This window comes from Pelodiscus sinensis, chromosome 16 (assembly GCF_052426305.1).
Source record: "Pelodiscus sinensis isolate ZL-2025 chromosome 16, ASM5242630v1, whole genome shotgun sequence".
Taxonomy (NCBI): domain Eukaryota; kingdom Metazoa; phylum Chordata; order Testudines; family Trionychidae; genus Pelodiscus; species Pelodiscus sinensis.
The window spans coordinates 40,357,480-40,379,826 of NC_143067.1; the positions used below are offsets into that span (position 1 = coordinate 40,357,480).

At 55.8% G+C, this 22,347-nt stretch overlaps 1 protein-coding gene across 5 annotated transcripts in view; it reads right to left on the reverse strand.

Moving 5' to 3' along the window:
* NRG2 (neuregulin 2) overlaps positions 1–21,913 on the reverse strand; it is a 198,824-nt gene extending 176,911 nt beyond the window's left edge. For 2 of the 5 annotated variants that reach the window (XR_016346987.1, XR_016346986.1), the window contains exon 1: positions 18,991–21,913. Coding sequence is in view for 3 of the 5 variants with exons in the window: in XM_075900097.2 (XP_075756212.1) it covers positions 18,991–19,411 (421 nt within the window). In the remaining 2 variants the exon portion in view is untranslated. The remainder of the gene's footprint in view (positions 1–18,990) is intronic. The other 3 variants (XM_089769557.1, XM_089769556.1, XM_075900097.2) reach the window with 2 other exon arrangements.
* Positions 21,914–22,347: the final 434 nt, after the last annotated feature.

The window sequence follows — 22,347 nt, forward strand, 5'->3', positions numbered from 1 at the left end:
ATGCTGGCGTGGCAGGCGTGGATGGGATGGAGAAGGCGTTGTGGGCGTCACATGGGTTCCCCCCACCCCAGGGAGCGATCGTCCGTGTTAAGGCTCTCACGGGAGCGGACGCAGGGCTGTGCCCCGGAGGGTGGAGCTGTTCTCAGTTCCTAGCCGGGGGGACGGTCGCTCTCGTAGATCCTCCAATCGGCACGTCTACGGGGCTGCCTCTGAGCTCCCGCGCGAAAGGAGACCGGGTGAGAGTTTCAAAAGCAGCTTCCTCAATAGACTAAGTCGCTTTTGGAGGCCTGCCCCACAGAGCAGCAGCCTTTTCCTGCCCCTGCTCTTCACCAAGGGCCCGATCCACCTGCCACCAAGGTCGGGGGGAGGGGGTCTTCTCCTTCCCTAGGAGCAGGCTCAGAGCAAGCGGGAGCAGGGCCAGAATGCTGGCAGCCAGAGAGTCTTGGGGTCACCGGTTCCGCAGAGACAGGGAGAACATCAGGACAACTGCCAGGTCCCCCTTGGGGCAACGGGAGCGGGGTAACCATGTACAGGACTTCGGGGCGTGCTGAGGGTCATCTCTGGCCCCAAACCGGCCCTCCCGTAGGGAAACGCCTACAGAATTCAACAGGGATGGAACCCAGCAGAGAGCTACTGAAAGGACTCTAGAACCTCCAGAACTGGAAGGAGAATCGGGTGGCCGCCGTGAAATCCCATCGCACGGCCAGGAAAGCCTACAGGAAACCAGAGTCGCGCCCCTCTGGCCGATCTAGAACCACCCCAGCGTCCACCCGAACGCACGCTCTCAAAGCCGCCGGACGGCAAACGAGACAAGGACCCATGTTGCTTGGGCAGGGGAAGGAAAATACAAGAAGAGGCCTAAGGACAACTCTGCACGGGCGAGTCAAGCTGCGGCGGGAAGAAGCGGGTTTATTTCCCCGTAAGCTGGCTTCCTGTGCTTTGTGCTCTACAGACCAGAGAGAAAATGACTTTGAACCACGCGTCAGAGTCAGAATTCTAGAGTGAGGATTTTCCTTCCGACAGATCAGCCAGTAGATTGCTCTGAGTGCTCTCCTCTCCCTGAAAGACAACCTTAAGCTGCCAAACTGCTCTGAATAAAATCCCTCTGGATGGTCCCACTTTCAAGATGATCGGTGCCTATTAGCACAGCAGACCGCACACGAGCAATGCCCTGCCTCTGCACAGATGGGACGGGGAGCTGTTTGCCACAATCTTCTCCAGATTCACCCATCTCTACCCCAGCTGATGATTTCTCTCCTAAGAAAGTTGTTTTGCCAACACAGAATTGATGCTCTTCTATTTTAGGAAGGGGCCTCATTCAATCTGTTGGATCTTGTGTGTCGTGCCAAAATCATAGACAGACATGACCGCTAGTTGTGCTCTATAAACGCAAGTCAGAAAATAAATACACGCTGCATTGAAATACATGGACTCCACAATGAAATGCAGTTAGCCAGTCCAGACTTATATGGACACGGTATACACTGAAATCCATACAGCACTGCGGCTCGGCAGCAGAACACGAGCTTGGAGTGCAACTCTGAGGCTAACAGGTAATGCACCTTGGGTGCATAACGAGGGGAACCGCGCGTTGGAGCAGAGAGGTTGTTCTATTGCTGTATTGGCTCTAGGGCAGTATTTCCCAATGGGTGCTCCGGGGAACCCTGGGGATCCGCGAAGCAAAAGCAAGGGTACCGCGAAGAGCCGGCACTCCCCCGCCCCCTGTTAAAGAGGGCTTTGGTTTTGTTTTTGCTCAACAAAGTGTGGCAAGGACCTTTTTTTTTTTATTAAGGCAACTCTAGGGGTTCTGTGGCCAAATAAAATTGGGAAGCACTGCTCCAGGGCAACTACTGCTGGACTCCTGCATCCAGGCCTGGTTCCACACTTTGAGAGGAAGGTTGATACATTGGAAAGGGGTCAGAGAGGAGCCATGAGAGCTGAACAGAGACAGGCCGGGGTGACTTGCTCGCAGTCTGACAGTACCCATGTGGGGAGCAAAAGTTTCAGACCGGGCTCTTCAATCGAGCCGGGAAAGATCTGGCTCCACCCAGTGGCTGGGACCTGAAGCTAGATGCGCTCAGACTAGAAGGAGGTTGTTAACCATGAAGATGGTTAACCACTGGTACAATTTACCAAGGGCCAGGGTGGATTTTCCGTCACTGACCATTTCTCAACCAAGTGTGAGTGTTTTTCTAAGAGATCTGCCCTAGAGATTGTTTGAAGGAAGTTCTCTGGTCTGCAGGGGAACATTTTAACCTGCTTGGGCACTCGGACATGGATTTAAAAGTCGCCGTTTTTCTACAAAGGAATTTCGCTCACCAATTACAGAGAAAATACAGGACTATGTAGCACTTTAAAGACTAACAAGATGGTTTATTCCAGAGAGAGCCTGCAGAACTGGAATTCATCTACAGATTTGACACCGTTACCCTGGGCTCAAACAAAGACTTTAACTAGTTGGCGCACTACAAAGCCAGTTTCTCCTGCCTTTCACGTCCGCATCTTCACATTAAAAGCAATGAATGGGCCATATCCAGCCCACTTAATTAGCCTCATTAACACAGGTCCTAGAATTGGCAGGCCCTTCTGCTGTTATAGCGCTCTCTTGGTTTCTGTTATTTCCACTCCAGCTCATCTGACAAAGGGGGTTTTGCCCACGAAAGCGAGTGATGTGATATACATGCCCAGGACTGCTCGTGTTCTCTGGCCGGTGATATGCAGGCATCAGCCCCGGGACACAGAGATCCCCTCTGGCCCTACAGCCTAGCAAGGTGGGGAGACAAACACAGCGACTGTGCGGAGATTCTGGGATGGGAATCATTGATCTCCCTGGGTTGGTCTCCCTGCCCACCATCGGTGCCACTTCTCCCAGGGCGCTGCAGGCAGGACCAGCAGAAAGGCACCTGCATTGTCACTGGAAAGGGGATTTCAACGTTTCTTATCTTCAGACAATGAGGCTGACTGCCCGGGTTGGCTGCCGCCCCCCATCAGAGCACCCTATAGCCGCCATCTGCATTATACTGACGTGTGCTGGAGTGAGACTGGTCTGCCCCAAGACCATCCTGGCAGACACGTCTCCCTCCCCCGGCCATCAGCAGAAATACAGACCCCCTTGGCATGGCGCAGATGGAGGATCATCACAATCCTCCGCATCATCTCTAGCTGGGTGCCCTGCCCAGGCACTTTGCCCCCAGGGCTGGTACCTCAAGCCTCACCCTGGGCTGACAGGTGGAGATCCGGGCTGGAAGGGAGCCGGGAAACACCGTGCCGGAGATCACATGCAGCGTCAGGGGCTGTCGTGCATTTCTCAAGAGGCATCCGGCCTGCGTGTCTAGCCACACGCTGCCTCACAAAACCTGCCTGGCATGTGGGCAAGCTGCAGCCCCCCGTGCAACACGCTTAATGCTTCAAACATCACTAACGGAAGAACTGGGAATTCCCGCACAGCCGGGAGCGGCAGGTCGGCCACGCTCGCCCGGAGCAGCCGCTCACCCAATGCACTCGGCGGGGAAGGGCCATGCCTCCCCTGTTCCTTCTGGCACCTACCACCCCTTTGGAGCTGGGCCTGCGAGCCCCTCGACACGTGGGGTCACGCCTGGCCCGTCTCCCCTTCCCCCCGTGCAGGGCAGGTGTAATCTGGCCGCTCTCGGGGCCCAACTGAACAGGCTGGGGTGTGATGGGACAGAAGGAGGAGGCATTGGGTAAGCAGGTTCCCGGCAGGCTGGCAGCACAGGACAGGGAGCCGGGTGCCTCGGAGGCATGGCGCCCGTGTCTCCCATCCTGCTCCCGACACGGTTCCCAGCTCAGACGTGAGCAACTCGCCCTTTTCTCTCCCCCTCAGCAGCCAGTTCCCAGCCCCCGTGCAGCCCGCACGCGGCTGCCACTGCCCTGAGGGAAACGGCAGGAGAATTCAACCCGGGGCACCGCCGTCACGGGCAGCGTGTCTGTCCAGACTGGCTCTGTTCTGGGCAAGGGCGATGACCCGAGGGACCCCTGCCTGCGCCACAGGGCTGGTCCGGCTAGCGCATCAGCCCTTGGAATCTGCGGATTTCACCCTGCCAGGGCCTCAGCTCAGGCCCTGCCTTAGAGGGCAGGAGGCTGTGCTCAAACGCCGCGCTGCTGGTCGGGCAGCCAGAGAAACAGAGCTCAGGACACAGGACGCAGGCCTTGGCCGGGAGAGGAGAGGCCAGGCCTGTTGCAAGCCGCCTTGCAGTGCACGGGGCCGCAGGCCAGCCACAGAGGAGAGCCCTGGAATCACAGCTCCTTGCTGGCGGGGGCGGGCTGCCTGCTTTCGTCCCACTGCCACAGGAGGGAGCTAAAGCCTAAAAAGGAAAAGCCGGTGAATGCATTCTGAGCACTACTGGAGCACACACGCACACGCACACGCACGCAGGCTGAGGAACAACTCAGAGCAGATGCTCACCCCCTACGGCAAAGGGGTGGGGCGAAGCACAGAGCAGGTACCTGGCTTGCCCAAGGGGTCACCCAGCACCCAGACAGCTGAGCTGGGAGTGGAACGGATGTGCACCCTGCACCTCAGAGGGGCACTGTGCACCAGCAGAGCCCCAAATCCACAGCCAGGGAGACTAGTGAACTAAAACGTCCCATCTTCCTCCAGCCAGCACTGCTGGACTTGCAGATCTCCCGCCTGAGAGAGGAGAGGCTGACAGCCAGCGAAGGATCTCAAGAGCAGAAACACAGATTGCTACACCAAAGGAAGCCAGATCCCAATTCTCCCCTGACACCTGTTTCACCCAATGTAACTCCCCCCCTCCCCCAACCTCTGCACCATCACCGGCATGACTTCTTAGTTTGACCAGGAGGCAGCTCCAGCCCATTGTGCTTGTGAAAGGACAGACTGAAATTGACCATGATGGAGAACTGGATGGCTCAGAGAGCAGCTGTCTGAGAAGAAAGTGAATTCTCCCCACGCCCCATGAGTGGGGATCTCGGCAGGTAAGGCTGCACAAGATGTCCTGTCTGGGGCTGGGTGGGTATCACTTGGCTTTCAGGGGACCCTGTTTGCAAGTTTCAGGACCATTCAAACCCAGCCGGGCAAAGGCAAGACGCCACACGAAAGGCCTGTGCATTGCACATGGACTTGCATTCTCCAAGGCGAGGGTCGGGTCTGCCCTAGAGACCACGTCTTCCACGGTCACGAGAGTCTCCCCAAAGCCAGTCCTGACGCTGCCTCAAAAAATCTCTCTCCAGGATGCAATGCACCAATGTGAGGTGCTCACAGGGCTGCGAGGGCCCTCTAGTGGCAGTCCTGGGGACATGACAGCGTAACAAACGCAGCTTGGATTTCAGAAAACGCTGCATCTTCCCACAGTGGAAGTTCCCATGTGTACTTTGTAGCACACACACACAGACACACACACAGATACACCCCTAAATGCCACGTGCAAACTTGAAGCTCGCTGAGTTTTCATTGCTGTGGGCTGGGCTGAGCCCAGCCCATCGCTCTGCCCCCCTGCACAGGGGCAAGACCAGCTGGCTGGTGGCTGCATGGTGGGCAAAAGGAGCCAGCACTGACTCTACCCACGCTGTGCCAGTCCCGGGAGCAAACACAGGGCTTTCCCTGCCTGCTAGCAATCTCCAGTGAACACCTGCCAGCCCATCTAAGTACTATTCTTGGTTCTGCCACAAGGTGTGCACAAGGACACAGCCGTAAACAACATGGGGACAGGGATGAGGGCTTCCCTTCAAGGGCAGGCTGGCACAGATTCACACTGCTACCGTGCTTTGAGATCCCAGCACTGCTAACAATTAAAATGGAAGGTTTTAATTATTAGCAACGTTAACACAAATAACTGACATTGAGGTGTAACAACAGACCTGGTGCTTTTCATCTATCCATCCCAACACCATTTACAGCATTATCGTCCCTATTTCACAGATGGGGAAAACTGAGGCACAGGGCTGCTAAGTGACTTATCCATGGTCAGGGTCAGAGATGGAAATGGAGCACAGGTCACCTGTCTCTGGGTCTAATGAACCAATCCAAAGCCATCAGTGGAACAAAAACCGATGCAGCTTATACACCCGCTACATATAAGAACATGTTTTATGTAAGGGGCTCGCATGAATACATATGAAAGTGGCCGTTTTTCCATTTCACAGGGTACCTACATATTTAACAAATAAAATATGACATGTGACTCATGCATGTGTCACAGGACCCTTTCCTCATAGAAAATCTCATCAACTCCTTGGGGACGTGGTACGCCCCAGCCCGACTCAGCAGCAGAGATGAATTTCCAGGGGAAAATGATAAAGAAGCGGAGAATGCTCCTTTCTATCCTATGGGGGATGAATCAATCTGGTTAAGAGATGGCAGTGTCCATCTGTGGAACTCCCTGCCAGAGGATGTTGTGAAGGCCAAGACTACCATAGGGCTCAAAAAAGCACTAGATACATTCATGGAGGTTAGGTCCACCAATGGCTGTTAGCCAGGCTGGGCAGGGATGGTGTCCCTGGCCCGTGTGTGCTAGGAACTGGGAATGGATCACTCAGCGGTTACCTGTTCCGTTCATGCCCTCTGGGGCACTGGCATGGGCCACCATCGCAGACAGGACACCGGGCTAGAGGGTAAAGCTCTGGGCTTCTTATTAGGGATGTAAGCGAGTTGCCGACTAGTCAACTACCCCATAAGCCTGGGCTTATGGAGTAGTTGAGTCAACTACTCGCATTTCTCTCCCCCTCCCAACCGCTTACTCTGCAGAAGAGGCAGCAAGGGGAGGGAGAAGCAGGAGCCGGCGCTGGGGGGAGCCCACTTAAAAGCTGGTTCCCCTAACTGTCTCCACGGTGCCTCCTGCCCCCCCACATCCCCCTCGCTGCTGCCTCTATCCGGACCATGTTCAGGTGGACTAGGGATCTTTAAGCTCCTGCCTGCAGTATCCACACGGGGGAGCTAGAGCACAGCACTTTGGCGCGCTCTGCTGTCCGCAGCCCCGGGCGCAGGGCAGTGTAGACAGCCCCCCTGAACCTCGGTCTCATCCGGGGGGGGGGGGTTCAGACTTGCTCTGCCCTTGACTACTTGCTGCCTTGGCTGGTTTCCCTCCATTCAGCCTGACCACTCAGGCTGGGGTTTGCTAAGCAGCCTAGGGGATTTAGGTGCCCACCCCCTGTCGAATTTCAGTGGAAGCTGTGTGTCCAAGTCCCTAAGATTTCCCACGTGGGGAGCAGTCTCTCCCACACAGCCACTGAGCTGGGGGGTAATTCAATAAGCTGTCCATGCCCTCAGCCTCAGCATGTCTTGATTCCTACAGCTCTGAAAGAAACAACTGCTCGAAATCCTGCGCCAGCCTCCGGCAGAGGTAAGTCAACTCGACTCTAAGCTAAACAACAATCGTTTGCATTTCTATAGCATCTAACATCTGGGGATCCCAGAGCACTTTGCAAACAATTAGTTAGGCCTCACATGAATGGCCATGCCCATTGTACAGATATGTAAACTGAGAGACAGAGCAGTTATAAATCCAGGGTATCCTACATCTTGAACACTGCCTACAGACGTGGTTGCCTCATCTCAAAAAAGATACCTTGGCATTGGAGAAAGTTCAGAAAAGGGTAACAAAAAATGATGAAGGGTTTGTAACAGGTTCCATATGAAGACAGATTAAAAAGATGGGGACTTTTCAGTTTAGAAAAGAGGAATCTAAGGGGGGACATGCTAGAGGGCTATAAAATCATGACTGGCGTGCAGAAAATGAATAAGGAAAAGTCATTTACTTCTTCCCATAACGTAAGAACTACGGGTGACCAAATGAAATTAATAGGTAGCAGGTTTAAAACAAAGGGAAGTATTTCTTCATACAACACAGAGTCAACCTGTGGAACTCCTTGCCAGAGGACATGGTGAGGACCAGGACTTGAGCATGGTTCAAAAAAGAACTAGATAAATTCATGGAGGATGAATCCATCAATGGCTATTAGCCAGGGTCTGTTTGTCAGAATGGGCGACGGGAGGGGTGACGATTCCCTGTTCTGTTCACTCCCTCTGGGACACCTGGCATTGGCCACTGTGGGCAGACAGGACGCTGGGCTAGATGGGCCTTTGGTCAGACCCTGTCTGGCCGCTCTTGCGTTCCGTGGCTGGCCCAGCATCTTACAGCTAGTCAGGGTGGTCAGCAGGACCAAGCCCCAGGAGTTCTGCTTCCCAAGCTCCCTGCAACAGAACCATTACGTGCTGGAGCTGCCATGCCGCACGTTTCTGCTACGCACTTGTGACGGCGCGTTGGGGGTCCCCCGTCTCCTGCACCCCGAAATGGCACAAACAGACTGCACCAGTGGAATAGAGGAAGTTTATTGCCTCTCCAGGATACAGCACAGCACAGATGTAATCTGGTCACAGAGCTGGGCTAGGATGTCTCAGCCCCCTTGAGATGGGGGAGACTGGGCCCCTAAACTCCAGTCCCTTTCCCTAGGCTGTCTCCTCCATGCTCCCAGCCAGCAACCAACTCACTCTCCTCCAGCCCTGCCCCCCAGCCAGGGCAGCATTCCACCTTCCTTTGTTCCTCTCCATGGGGGGTGTCTGGCCATACTGGTTTGCATAGTGACTCATCCTGTTTTGCTGGGTCCTGGTACCCACGGCAGCCAGTGGGGGTTACCCCAGAGCCAGCAGCATAGAAACCAGCCAGGTACCCCCACTACGTCACAGCACTGGACGGTTATTGAGCCACAAACAGTCTTCCCAAGGAGTCACGTAGAAACCCTTCCAATGCAGGAACTGGGGAGAGAAGCGGACAGCGTTCCCTGCAACCAGCTCTGGCCCTGTCCTTTGTACAGGCAGTCCCCGACTTACGCGGATCCGACTTACTTCGGATCTGCACTTACGAACGGGGCTCTCTCGCCCCGAAGGTCAATGTAGTGGATTGCTACCTGCGAGCTCCGGGGCGAGAAAGCCCCGTTCGTAAGCTGCTCCGGTGCCCCTGGTCTGCTGGAGACCGTCTCCAGCAGACCAGGGGCACCGGGCGGGTTCCCGCGCTTCTGAGGCTTTGCCAGAGCAAAGCCTCAGAAGCGCGGGGAACCGCCGCTGCTGCCACTTGAGACCCGGTGCCTGTGGTCTGCTGGGGACCGTCCCCAGCAGACCACAGGCACCGGGACTGAAGCCGCAGCTGCGGGTGGGGGGGGGGGCCCGCGCCTCTGAGACTTTGCCAGAGCAAAGCCTCAGAGGTGCGGCACCCCGCTGCCGCTGCTGCTCTGCTCCCTGTGTCCCTGGTCTGCTGGGGGGGGGGGCGCGGATAGTGTGCCCCCCCCAGCAGACCAGGCTTTTGTTTTGGACCCTGGAGCAGAGCAGCTGGGGCGCTGCGGATTGGTCCTGCAGCACCCGCTCTGGGCACTACTGTACCAACCCGGAAGCACCCCAGCTGCTCTGCCCCAGGTCCTGATTCAGCCACTGCTGGTCAGTTTCAGCAGTGGCTGAATCAGGACGCCTGGGGCAGAGCAGCTGGGGTGCTGCCGGGTTGGTCCAGTAGTGCCGAGGGGTGCTACTGGAGCAACCCAGCAGCACCCCAGCTGCTCTGCCCCAGGCGTCCCCAAGTCAGCCGCTGCTGAAACTGACCAGCGCTGACTACAGGAAGCCCAAGGCAGAGTTGCTCTGCCCCAGGCTTCCTGGAATCAGCTGCTGATCAGTTTCAGCAGCAGCTGTCTTGGGGTTCTTAAGTTGATTCTGTATGTAAGTCAGAACTGTCGGTCAGTTTCAGCAGCGGCTCACGCCAGTTCCGACTTACATACAAATTCAACTTAAGAACAAACCTGTCCCTATCTTGTACGTAACCCGGGGACTGCCTGTATTTGCTTTTATCGACATGAGCCTGATGGAGAACCTGAGCTAAAGTCAAAAGGCTGGAATTTACAAGGAAGAAATTCGAGATTGGGGCTGGGGGGATGGCCCCTGTTCACATACGACCCTGAACCAAACACTGTGTGCACTTGTGCGCGCACACACACACACACACACACACACACACACACACTTCTCTTAGGCAGCCATGGGGCAAGAATAGGGTTGCCAGGTGTCCAGTTTTAAACTGGACAGTCCAGTATTTGAGCTTTCTGTTTGGGAAACAAATTGAGAAAATAGAAACGTCCGGTATGTTCTAAATAAGATGTAATGTCGATTGTGATGGAATGTCAAGTGTGTCCGGTATTTTTGTGGAAACCATCTGGCAACCCCAGGCATGAAACTCTTTTCAGCTAGATATTGTCTGTTGTCCCGTTCCCCCCCCCCCCCCCCCGGGCCATCCCCCGTCACGTGCGGTCAGAATTGGTGAGCTGGCCCTGCTAGGTCTCCGTGGGTTCCGAGGTGAGCTCTCCGCGCCCCAGCGGCCGTGAGGGATACGCCCACCAGCGCTGTGTTGGGGATTCTGCGTCTTGCCACAGATCTGCAGTTGAAATCACCTCTTTGCTCCCCTGCATCTCCCAGGTCGCCAACACCCCCCAGCACCTGCACCCCAACCACCAAATCTAGCCCGCAGCAACACAGCCCAAAGCACCTGACGTGCCACAGGCAGTGACTAGAAGGGTCCGAGGCATGAATATTGCCCCATGGGCCTTGGCCAGCAGAGCTCAAATCAACCAATGTGTGTCCCACACAGATCCACCCACCGCTGCATCTTTACATACGGCCTCTCCCTGTCTAACGGGTCTCTTGTCACCCCACCGTCCACGACAGGAGAGCACACCAGTGAATTCCCCACGGGGAGGTACAGATGGAGAGCCAGGCCCAGCCTCATCCTCCACAACCTCCTCCTCTCCGTCAGGAGACGCTGGCTGTGCAGGCCAAGGTACGAGGGATGGGTCTCTTGTGGCATGCAGGTGCCACCAGGAAGGACTGGACTGGAGGGCCACGGGGGGCAGCTGGGGCTAACATGAGCATGGTGACTTCACTCTCTTGCTCTGAGCACACCAGGGACCCCGTGCCTTGCCGGGAGGGCCCCCCAGGCGTTGAGCTCACCTCAGAGGTCGAGTAGACACAACAGACAGACCGGACACCAGTCAGAGGAAAGGACGCCCCAGCTGCCTGCTCCAGGCCAATTCGTGGCAGAGACAAGTGGATCTTGGATGTGGTACAAAGAACAGGGTCGTGTGGGTTGGACGGGGGACGTGTGCCCTGTGCAGGAAGGCAGGAGACCCTTAAGTGACATCCTCCAATGCACAGCCACGTGTGTGTCGAGAAACAGCACTGCACACCCGTGGCAAGCGGGGGTACTGGTGCGCTCAGTGCCTGGCCAGCCCTGGGGTGTCCACGTTCTCTGATGGGGCAAATGGACATGTCCCTTAGGCCTCTCCTTGCCTCTGGGGCTAGCACAGGACCTGCCAGGCACCTGGCCTCACGTCTGCAGGGCTCTCTTCGCATTCTCACGCTCTCTGCCAAAGCCACCGGCTGCACCACCTGCACTGAACCTCACTGCTCACCCCAATACAGGTTTTTAACAGCCCTCGGCTTAATTCCATCCCGCACACACGGACAGCCCTGCAGAGAACCAGCCGTGGCCACGGCACTGCTCGTCAGGAGGCCCCTATCTGACCATCTCTGTGCTGCTTAACCCCTGGGGTTTCCAACAGCTGGTGCAAGGCCACGGGGCCATGTCTGAGTCAGGGGCTGGTGGGGATTGCGGGATACAGGGATGCCTGAAGAAGGGCATGCGGCAAAGGTGAGACGGGGAATTCGTGCTTAGCCCTGCTACTTTATTAGCCATCTGTCTAGAGGCAACAGCCAAGATTTTCCCAGGAAGCTGACAAATTTTCCACGCCTGAGCATTGGCTCCTGTCAGCTTTGGCAATTCCACCAGTTCCAAAAGCAGCCAGCAAGGAGCTCTCTGCTTTCCTGCCGCACGGGCCACAGCCCTTTTGAAACGCCCGCCACAGATTTGCTTGCAGCAGGATTTCCTTGATGTCAAAGTCTACACCCGCCTGTGCTGTTTTAATTCTTACTGGACGACACATGCACAAAGCCCTGCGTAATTTGCCTGACGGGAATTCCTGGGGCGTGGGTGCTGGCCGGGAGGACGGCTGTGTCACTTGTCAATTGGCTTGGCTCTTACAAAGATCTGGAGAATTTCACCCGGGTGATCAGTCCGTTTGGGGACTGCTACTTAGTGGCCTAGGCCGAATGGACTGGCCGGTCCCGATTCATTCCCAAGATGTTCCCTCACCACAAAACTACCGTGGCAGCAGACACTGACAGAGGCTTTGCATGGATTAGTCTTTCGCATTCTGCTTAGGCCTACTCACAAGGAACACTTGGAGATTCAGCTGCTGCAAAGCGCAGCTCCTAACACACACGGGGTGCTTCTCATGGAGATGGCTGTGCTGGATCACTGCCTTCCCATGGGTTCCCAAACACCATTCAAGCCCCTTGCTGCTGCTTATAAAACCTTTTATGGTTCAGATCCTGCCCTCGTCTCTGTTGACCTCCAGGACTGGTGGCAAGACCGGCATTTTTACCCAAGCTCTTCTGAGCTAAGCGGAATCAGAAGAGCAACCGGTCTTCGTTTCATAGCCTGGGTTTATTTTAATAATGGCTCGACCTCTCTTTCAGCCTTTATTTCTAACACACGTGCACCTGCCATCAGCCAAGTCCATGCCCCCGAAAGTGATCAGTGCAATAAATACCGTGGCCCCCTTTTCGGCAGGCTCGGCTGAGAATCTAAGGACGGAACAGGTCCCGAAGTCGGAGCCATCTTCCGCAGCAGGGTGGAGGCAAAACTCCCACACCGGAGCAAAGCTGTGAGTCGACCCCCCGCGTGAAGGCGCCGTCTTTGCAAGCAGGGAAAGCTTTCTGCAGCAAAACCACCGCGCTCCGTTTGCAAACGCGCCAGGCTGGAAGGAAACAGCGTTCGCTCTCCCGCAAGCCCAAGGAAGTGTGATTTTCTGAAGGTGGGTGCGAAATAGCTTCAGACCGCTCTAATTAGCAGGGCCACAAGCAGGGGGAGCTGACACCGCTGCTGCCTGGCTTGTACCTGCTCTGGGGATAGAGAGAGACTGTCAAGCCAGCACCTTTCCCCAGCATTATAATCAGTTCACTGTTTGTTTTCAATGTGTTGAATGAATTACCCAAAGGAAAGGAAAGAGCCTTTTCTGCAGATGGTGAATGAGCTGCTAGCATTGAGTGTTACATACTGTTTGGGATGGGACCACGTGTATCCCGTTCTCGGGGGTATATTTGCCACCGGGTGCTCAAAACGCTGGCCGCCCGCCTCCGATTAACAACAGGGGGTGTTGCAAAGGCAACTCCACGCTTGCCCACTCGAGAACTAGGCCTCCCTGCACAAGTGGGGTGACATTTAGGGACCCCCCTGCAGTCATTGCGTATTCAAAACTGCCCCGGCATCGAAGGAGAATGCTGAACGTCTATCGCAGGCAAGATCAGACGCTCTGTCTAGAAGGAACATCAACTGGAGTAATAAATTCCAAGCCCGGACCTCCCGTCAATGGGGCAGCGTTCTTTCTGCTGGGAACAGCCCTATTTCATCGTCATGGTGACCACCGTGGCCTGAATTGGACTTCCACCGAGCTTTCTCGGCTCTGCGAGACAGGATGGCAGTAAAATCCCTGTGGGGAAACTGAGGCACAAGGGGGTTCACCTGGTTTGCTTAAAGAGGCCACAGAGTGAGTCAGTAACAGAGCCCAGGTCTCCATATCCTGCGCTTGAAGCCACAAACCCACCTTCCCCCTCACGACACTAGCTATGAAGCTCGCAGCGCGGTTTTGATTTAGGCACTTAACCCGTCAAAGATGCTGAAGTCAGCCTGTGGCACGCCACCACGCCGTCTGCAATAGCAGGCCGAAGCCGGGTCCCTGTTACGACCCGAGGGGAAGCGGAGGCTGCCTTGTAGACGTATTCCTTCCTCCTCAGCCCAGCCCCCAGGCCGGGCGATCTAGAGCACCCCCAAACAAGCAGCAAATTGGGGCCAAAAGAAAATCCATGCAAAGGAGACGGAGGATGGGAAATGATTATATAGCAACACAGGAAGCAACAACACAGCCAGAATACTGGCTGTCAAGGAGGCTGTTTAAATGGCCTGTCAGCCTGATGAATATCCGATTCACGCTCTCCCGCAACACCTGCCCCACACCACCGCGTTGTAAGCAACCCGCCAGGTTCCCGAGCATTCATTAACCCCCCAGCTCCACCGAGACAAGGGGACGGCTCTTCTACGCACCTTACAAATAGGGAACCAGAGGCACTTCCCCAAAGTCAGGAAGGGCAGAGCTGGCCAGCGAGCCCAGGCACCCTGACTCCTAGAGCGTTGGTCTAGCTATGGGGACATGCCACCCCCAACCTCAGGACACAGCTAAGGGAGATGCAGCGGAGGTTCCTGATGGCTGCAGACTTTCCCTATCACATGCATCGTCCTGCCCTTTTGCACCCTAAAGACTTATTGCTCTAATAGAAGTCAGCAGGGACCCTCATCACCTGGCCTGTCCCTTCCTGTGCAGCCTGCCCCACAGCCTTCCGGCTGGATACTCAAAGGACCCTCCTTCCAACACTGTTCTGTGCCAGCCCGTGACTCAAACCAGCAACCTGACTCTGGCAGAGGCTGAGCGCCACCTGACACGCTCAGCTCCCAGCGAAGTCACTGGGAGCAGAGGGCACCCCGGTGCCCTCCTGCAGCGCAGAGCACAGACCACTAGACACCAGGCTAGCCTGGCCCGAGAGGGGACACAAGCAGCCACTTGAATTCCCCAGCCCGGCCGAAAGGACTTTGGAGCGGCGTCCATCTCCTTGGCAGGGGAGGATGGGTCCTTCGTGTCCGGTCTCCCGAGCTCTGCACAGTCTAGTTCTCAGCGTTCCAAGCCACGGCGCACCCCACAATCCTTTAGAGAGCACCCCACGATCCAACCAGGCACCCACGATCCCGTGTTCATTCTCGAGCTCCGGGGCCACCTCCGTCTCCCTCTTTCACAGCAGGGAGCAACTCGCCACACAAGCCAGTTTTCTTCTCCCCGCTTGCCTTGCACTGGAGAAGACAAAACGTCGCCTGCTTGCCCAACACCCACCCCATCCACCAGCTGGGGGCATCGCAAGGGGAAAGATCACCCCGTCGACACCAACCTCCCAGTATGGGACGGCACACACAAGAGCAGGTTGCCACAAGCTTAGTGCAATGATGTTTCCTGCTCGGTTCTGTTGCTTAACGTAACTACCTTTAGGGCAGTTATTACCAACCGGCTTTATTATTTTGCAACCTGCCAAACGGCTCTGAAGAGACAACGGCCTTGACAACCTGCAGCTTCGTTAAGCCAGGGGACCTCCTTCCGATGGTTAAAAAACAGAAATCAAAGCATTGGCACCGAGGTGGTCAGACTCCAGCTCTTATCGTTAGCTACAGCAAGCTACACGCCTTCCTGGAGCCCTCTGAGCCAGGGAAGCTGAAAGCATTCCTTGCCAGAAGGCTGGAAAAGGGCAAAGCTACTGCTCATCTATAAAAAGGGAAATAAGAACGACCCAGGAAACTACAGACCAGTCAGTTTAACTTCTGTGCCAGGAAAGATAATGGAGCAAGTAATTAAGGAAATTATCTGCAAACATCTGGAAGATAATAAAGTGACAGGTAACAGCCAGCATGGATTTGTAAAGAACAAATAATATCAATCCAATCTGATACCCACAAAACATGTTATCCTATCAAAGAAAGCTAAGGGAGAGGTGGTGGACGTGGGATACCTAGACTTTAGTAAGGCATTTTATACCATCTCGCACAACCTTCTTATCAATAATCTAGGGAAACACAACCTAGATGGGGCTACTGTAAGGTGGGTGCATAACTGGCTGGATAACTACTCTGAGAATGGTTATTAATGGTTCACAGTCATGCTGGGTGGACATAACAAGTGGGGCTCCGCAGGGGTCTGTTTTGGGACTGGTTCTGTTCAATATCTTCATCAACAATTTCGATGAGGGCATACAGAGTACGATTATTAAGTTTGCAGATGATACCAAGCTGGGAGGGGTTGCAACTGCTTTGGAGGACAGGGTCATAATTCAAAATGATCTGGACAAACTGGAGAAATGGTCTGAGGTGAACAGGATGAAGTTTAATAAGGACAAATGCAAAGTGCTCCACTTAGGAAGGAACAATCAGTCTCCCACACACAGAATGGGAAGCGACTGTCTAGGAAGGAGCACGGCAGAAAGGGATCTAAGGATCACAGGGGACCACAAGCTAAATATGAGTCAACAGTGTGACAGTGTTGCAAAAAAAGCAAACGTGATTCTGGGCTGCATTAACAGGAGTGTTGTGAGCAAGACACAAGAAGTCCTTCTTCCTCTCTACTCTGCGCTGATTAGGCCTCAGTTGGAGTCTTGTGTCCAGGTCTGGGCACCACATTTCAGGAAAGATGTGGAGAAATTGGAGAAGGTGCAGAGAAGAGCAACAAAAAGGATTAAAGATTTAAAAATCATGACCTATGAGGGAAGACTGAAAGAATTGGGCTTGTTTCGTTTAGAAAGGAGAAGACAGAGGGGACATGAGAGCGGTTTTCAAGTACATTAAAAGGGTGTTACAAGGAGGACGGAGAAAAATGGTTCCCCTCGACCTCTGAGGACAGGACAAGAAGCAAGGGGCAGCAAGGGAGGTTTAGGTTGGACATTAGGGAAAAACTTCCTGTCGGGGTTGTTAAACACTGGAATAAGTTGCCTAGGAAGGCTGTGGAATCTCCATCACTAGAAATATCGAAGAGCAGGTTGGACAGACACCTGTCAGGGATGGTCTAGACGGTGCTTGGTCCTGCCGTGAGGGCAGGGGACTGGACTTGATGACTCTTGAGGTCCCTTCCAGTTCTAGCATTCTATGATTTGCAGGAGTCACTTGGGGTTGCCTAGGACCTTGCAGGATTGTGCCTTTTCTTGAGGGACAAGTGTGCAACCTACTAGCTGTTGTGGTACCATCAGACTCCAGATGACAACCCCATGAAAATTTACCAATATTGTTCATTGTAGGTACTTTTTCATTTTGTGATAGTTATTTCACTAAACGTCATATGTTCATGCTGGCCCAAATACAGACATTAAGCACAGGTCTCCTGACATTCTTAGCCCATTCAGCAATTTATGGTGTGGGTGGGTCCCTGTCTCCCAGCAATCACAATTGTAAACTTCTCCTTGTGATAATTAGAAAACATACAGCGCCTGTTTTCACAGTCTAGGATCAATCCTCTTGAATGGTGAAGGATTTGCCCCAGGAAAGCCTACTTTAAAAAAAAAAAAAGCTATTAGCTGCTCATTATAGAGCTAAGTAGAACTAGCATGTCAAATAGCCGTTAATGGGAAAAAGGTCTATTAACCTGATGAGCGAGTGCCTATATAGGGAATCTGAATCATCTTGAGATATGCACTGTGTATATTTATAATCCATTGACCAAATTGGAACCTGTCCTAAGGAGAAATTCACTGTTCATTTGCCACTGCATCCCAGTGCTTCTGCCTATGGGCTCAGTGGGGTGGTGTCTGAGAATTAAAACCACACTACGGGCCAGTTTTACGTAGTGCACACACACACCCTACAGCTGGTCCAAATCATTCCATGCAACCCAAATAATCAAAGGTCATCAAACCAGGACATTTCAACCCATGTACCAGCTTTTCCAGATCACAGAGATGAAATTTCAAGGCAAGAAGCAGTCATAAACCAACACTTTCCTGTTGAATCATTTGACATCTTTACTTGAAAACAAAAGTCCTTACACCAGGGGTTCTCAAACTTTGTGACACCACAACCCCCCCCCCCCTCTAAGTTGCTCACGACCCCCCAGAGGGTCGGGACCCACAATTTGAGAAATGCGGCTTTACACAGTACAGACATCGCACCATTTGTTACTCAAAGAAAAACTAAATATGGTGGAAGAAAAAAAAATTCAGAACATTATCACGCCATTGTGACTGATGCAAAACTTGTCACACCTCCCTGCAAACCAGTCTCTTCCAAAACCCATGCACCTGTCAACAAAACATCTGTCTGCATTTGTAAACATGCTTTCTCCTTTAAGAAAGCAATGCCTCAGATACAATTCAGTAGCTACAGTTAATAGAGCTGGAGCCTCCGGACATGACAAGGTCTTTCATTCAGTAGGTTGGCTGCGGCCATCAAAGAAAATCCACAACAAAAAGAAACACGAAATATGAGAAACTAGAAGAGTCTTGACCCCAACTACTGCGGTGCTAGAACAGGTCTGGAGGAGCAGCGGAGTCTAATTGCAAACCTGACTCTGGATTCAGCTGCAAACTGTATCCAAGCAGCCTGTGTCTTTGACTTTCCGACACCGAGGACTGCGTTGTGAGCTCTACCCCATTCCACCAGACCCCTGGGCGTTAGCTGCCGGATCACCTGCACGCCCGCGCTGCGACCAGCAGAGAGGGGAGGGATGCGGTCAATTCGGATTGCCCCGAGGTGTGAGAACGCAACCGACAACGTCCAGCAGGAATAAGTTCCCGGGACGGATCATCCTCGCCAACGGGAGGCGATTTTGTTCCAGGCTGCATTAGACTCGTCAGTGAAAGGACAGATCAAGCCACCAGGGATGGTCCCCTTCCGAGGCCTGGCTCGGGTCCCCTCCGGAGCCTTGGAAAGCGCAGCGCGGCCCACGGGGCTAGACGCGCTCCACACGCCGGCGGCCGGGGTCGCGGGGAGCCGCCCGCCTGGCGCTGTTTACAGGAGCAGAGTTCGCCCTGCAGCCAGCAGGAGTTTGGAAACCGGAGCAAGTCCCAGAGCCGCCAACCAAATTCAGTGTCGCCCCCCTGCCCGCCCCGGCGAGTCCCCAGCGGCCGGCGGGCAGGCGCCGACCCCCGACCCCGCAGACACAACTCGCACGCTCAAGACACCCAACTTCTGCTGGCGGCGGGAGCCCGTGGCGCACGGCCCGTCGCTCCAGCCGCCCGACGTGGTGCCCCACGGGGGGCTGCCGGTGCGCGCCCCTGCCCGGCCCCCGCTGCGTCCGCCCCCCAAGCCCCCCTCCCTCCCGCCAGCCGCTCCCGGCGCTCACCGCAGTCTGCGCACAGGATCCTGGCCACGTCCTTCTTGAGGGTCTTGCCGCTGGTGTCCAGGGGGGCGAAGGCCGGGCTGAAGAGCAGGGGCTGCTCCGTGGGCTCCAGGAAGAAGATGTAGCGCCGGTTCCGCTTCACTTTGAAGCAGGGCGCCGCGCTGCCCACGCGGATCAGCTGCTCCCGCTGCAGCCCCCCGCTGTTGCGGGGCCACAGGTCCAGCACTTTGACCAGCACCGCGCCGGCGGGGGCGGGGGGCTCGCGGGTGCCATTGCCCGGGCCGGGCAGCGCCTGCACCTTGCCCTCCAGCACCACGGCCGCGGTGTACGCCTGCTCCTGCACCGATTTGAGGCTGGGGGCGTAGCAGGCCAGGGACACGCCGAAGAGCAGCATGGAGAAGCCGGGGGTCGGGGCGCGCCTCATGCCGGCTGCTGCGGCGGCTGCTGTCCGGGCTGCGGGGCTGCGGCGGCTCGGGAGGCGCAGCGGGGCGGGCGCTGCTGCTGCTGCTGGCGCACGGAGCCTCCTGCAGTGGCGGCGCGGAGCAGCGGAGCGGCCGCCTCTGGCCAGGCCATTTGGGGGGCCGCCGCCTCGGCAGGGGAAACAGAGGCGCTGGAGGACCGGAAACGGCGTAAGCTCGGCGCCCGCCCGCCCGGCACCTCCCCGGGCGGCCCCGCCGGGGCGCAGCGCGCGCGGGGGGCCGGGGCCCCGAGGCAGCTCCGGGGCCCGGAGGGGACGCGCCTCGGCCCCGCTGTCCCCCGGGCCGGGCCGGCCCCGCAGCTGGGCAGGTGAGTCCCCCGGAGCGCCCTTGGGGAGGGATCCCGGGGAATCCGGCGCGCGGCGCCCCCGCGGGGATCTCCGGGACTCCCCGCCCCGCACCGGGAGAGCCGGAGCCCGCGCCCTTGCGGGAGGTGCCGAGGACTCCCCGCCCCCTCGGGGATGCAGCGCGGGGCGGGGGCGCCGGGCAACCCCGTGGGGCGCGCTCAGGCACCTACCTCCGTGCCAGGCCTGGAGCCCGGGCGGCCCCGCCCGCCCCTCCGCCTGCAGCAAGGACGCGGGGCGCAGGTGGCTGCAGCAGGCGGGGCCCTGGGCTACATGGGCAGCGCGCCCCCCCCCCCCCCGATTGGAGCGAGCGGGCCGGGCTGGGGAGCGCGCCGAGCCGCTCTCTGCAGCCCTTGGCATTCCGCTCGCATCCCCTCGCGCCCCGCGGAGCCACACGCCGGCCGGGCAGGACGCGCCGCTTACCCGGCTGCAGCGGAATCGCCAAGTCAGGGGCCCCGGCGCTGCAGAGGCCCCGGCTCCGAGCTGGCAGGGCGCCTGGGGCGGCCGAGCCCCTCCCCCGCCGCTGGCTCGGCTCGGGATTACCTGGGAATTGGGGCTGGAGAGGAGCGAACTGGCCTAAGGAAGGAGGAGAAAATGGCTCCTTCCAGGGGGGGCCCGCTGCCTCCCTCAGACACGCACGCTCCGAGCAAGGGGGCGGCGAGGGGACCCCAGAAAAGCCGCGTCTCCGGAGAGGCTGCGCCCCGCTTTACGTCCCCGCAATCCGCTCGAAAGCCATCGCTCCGGGCCTCCCGGGCCGTTAATTAGCGGCGGCTTTTCAGAGGCGCCTTCTGCCCCTGGGGGCTGCCCATTGGGGTGGAAATTGACACAAGGGGGGGGGATCCCGCGGCCTGGGCCTGCCTGCTTTGCCGCCGTCTACCATTGACTTCAGTGGGGGGGGGGGCAGCCCCAATCACGTGCACGGGGCTCCTGGTGCCGGGAGTGTCCTTGGCAGGGAGAAAGGCAGGGCTCGGTGCTCTACAGACAAAGTCCGGCAAGAATTCAGCGCAAAACTCCCAGGGGGGTAGACAAGAATGGGATTGCAAATCACTGGGGGCGATGGGTAAAGATGGTGCAATAGGGGGTGTCAGCCCGTGTATCTGTATCTCCAAATCAGAATGGAATGGGGGTGGAATTATCCAGAACAGGTGGAAGTAGTGATACTGACATTCCTTGTATTCCACCATCTTTCCCGTGCAGAGTTGAAATCAGTGTCATGCATGTACCTTTCTCCCACGAGTTACCCCTGGCTTTTGATAGTGCATGAGTCCACTCAGATCTCCAGCGGGTAGGAAGCCATCTGGGTTTGGGTTGTTTTTTAATGCATACTTCTCCCACTACTCGGGATACTTAAAGCATGTCATCTGTCTGAGTCATTCTTCTTCAACTTCAAGCAACGGATTGTGTTATTAGGCACATTTATCATAGGGTACAGCCACACAGCCCTGTCTACACCACAAGGCTTTATTTCAAAATAAAGGGCTTCTCACTCCCAACTCCTGTAACCCTCATTTTACGAGGAGTAAGGGAAGTCAAAGGAAGACTGTTCTTTCTTCCACTTCCTGCTGTGTAAACAGCGCCAAATGCCAAGTTAAACTATTTTGACTCGTGCTACGCTAATCTGACTTTAGCCTTGCTGTGTAGACATACCCTATATACTTAGTATCATATTTCTCTTTGGCTTTCTGCTTCTCCCCTACACCTCCCTATGTCCACATGACCCTGAGGTTTTTTTAGGTTGAGAGAAACCTGCAGTAAGGCCCCAGTTCAGCAAAGTACTTAAGCCTCTGCTTAATTTTAAGCAGGACTAATCTCATTAAAAGCAAGCTAACGAGGTGCTTAAATTCCTTGCTGATTCCGGGCCTACTACTCACTTCCAAGAGGCAACCCACTGATGTATTTTCCATTTCTAATTGTCCGTGGTGATTTAAGGCTGGGATTCGATCTCCCTTACCCACCCCTGGGAGCTGAGGCGTTTGGTTCCTAGTCCGAGAGTGGGGTCAATAAAATTAATTCTAATACAATATTCAGTGGCACCTTCGGCTGTTAGTCACCTTACTGCTCCCTGGGGCGTCTTTGACAATCCCAGCCTTTGCGCCAGGCGACGTTCCCCCGTGTCTTTATTCCCAGAACAGTCGCCACGTGGGCAGGGGGGATGGATGCAGCCCTTCTCCCGTGCCCGGCAGGGACCACATCTGAGGATGAAAGGTTCAGGCTCCAGCCCCATTCTAATCTTCAGCCTCTCTGCACTGAGACTGCCAATAAAGGTGCCAGCGATTGCCAGTCATGTCGGTGGCTCCTGCAGTGTGGACATCTGCCCACTAAGCCCTCCCCTAAGACTTACCAGCCTGCACCACACGGGTCAACAAGCAGCAATAACTCTCGGAGGCTGTGCATTTGGACTGTTTGATGTGGTGACCTAGCCCAGTGGCTCTTGATTTTTTCCAGAGCAGGACCAGCCTGGGACTCCCCCTTCCATCTAGGCGGTGGTCATCCCTCCAAGTTGGCAGTGTGGTCTGACCTCTGACATTAATTGTGACCTC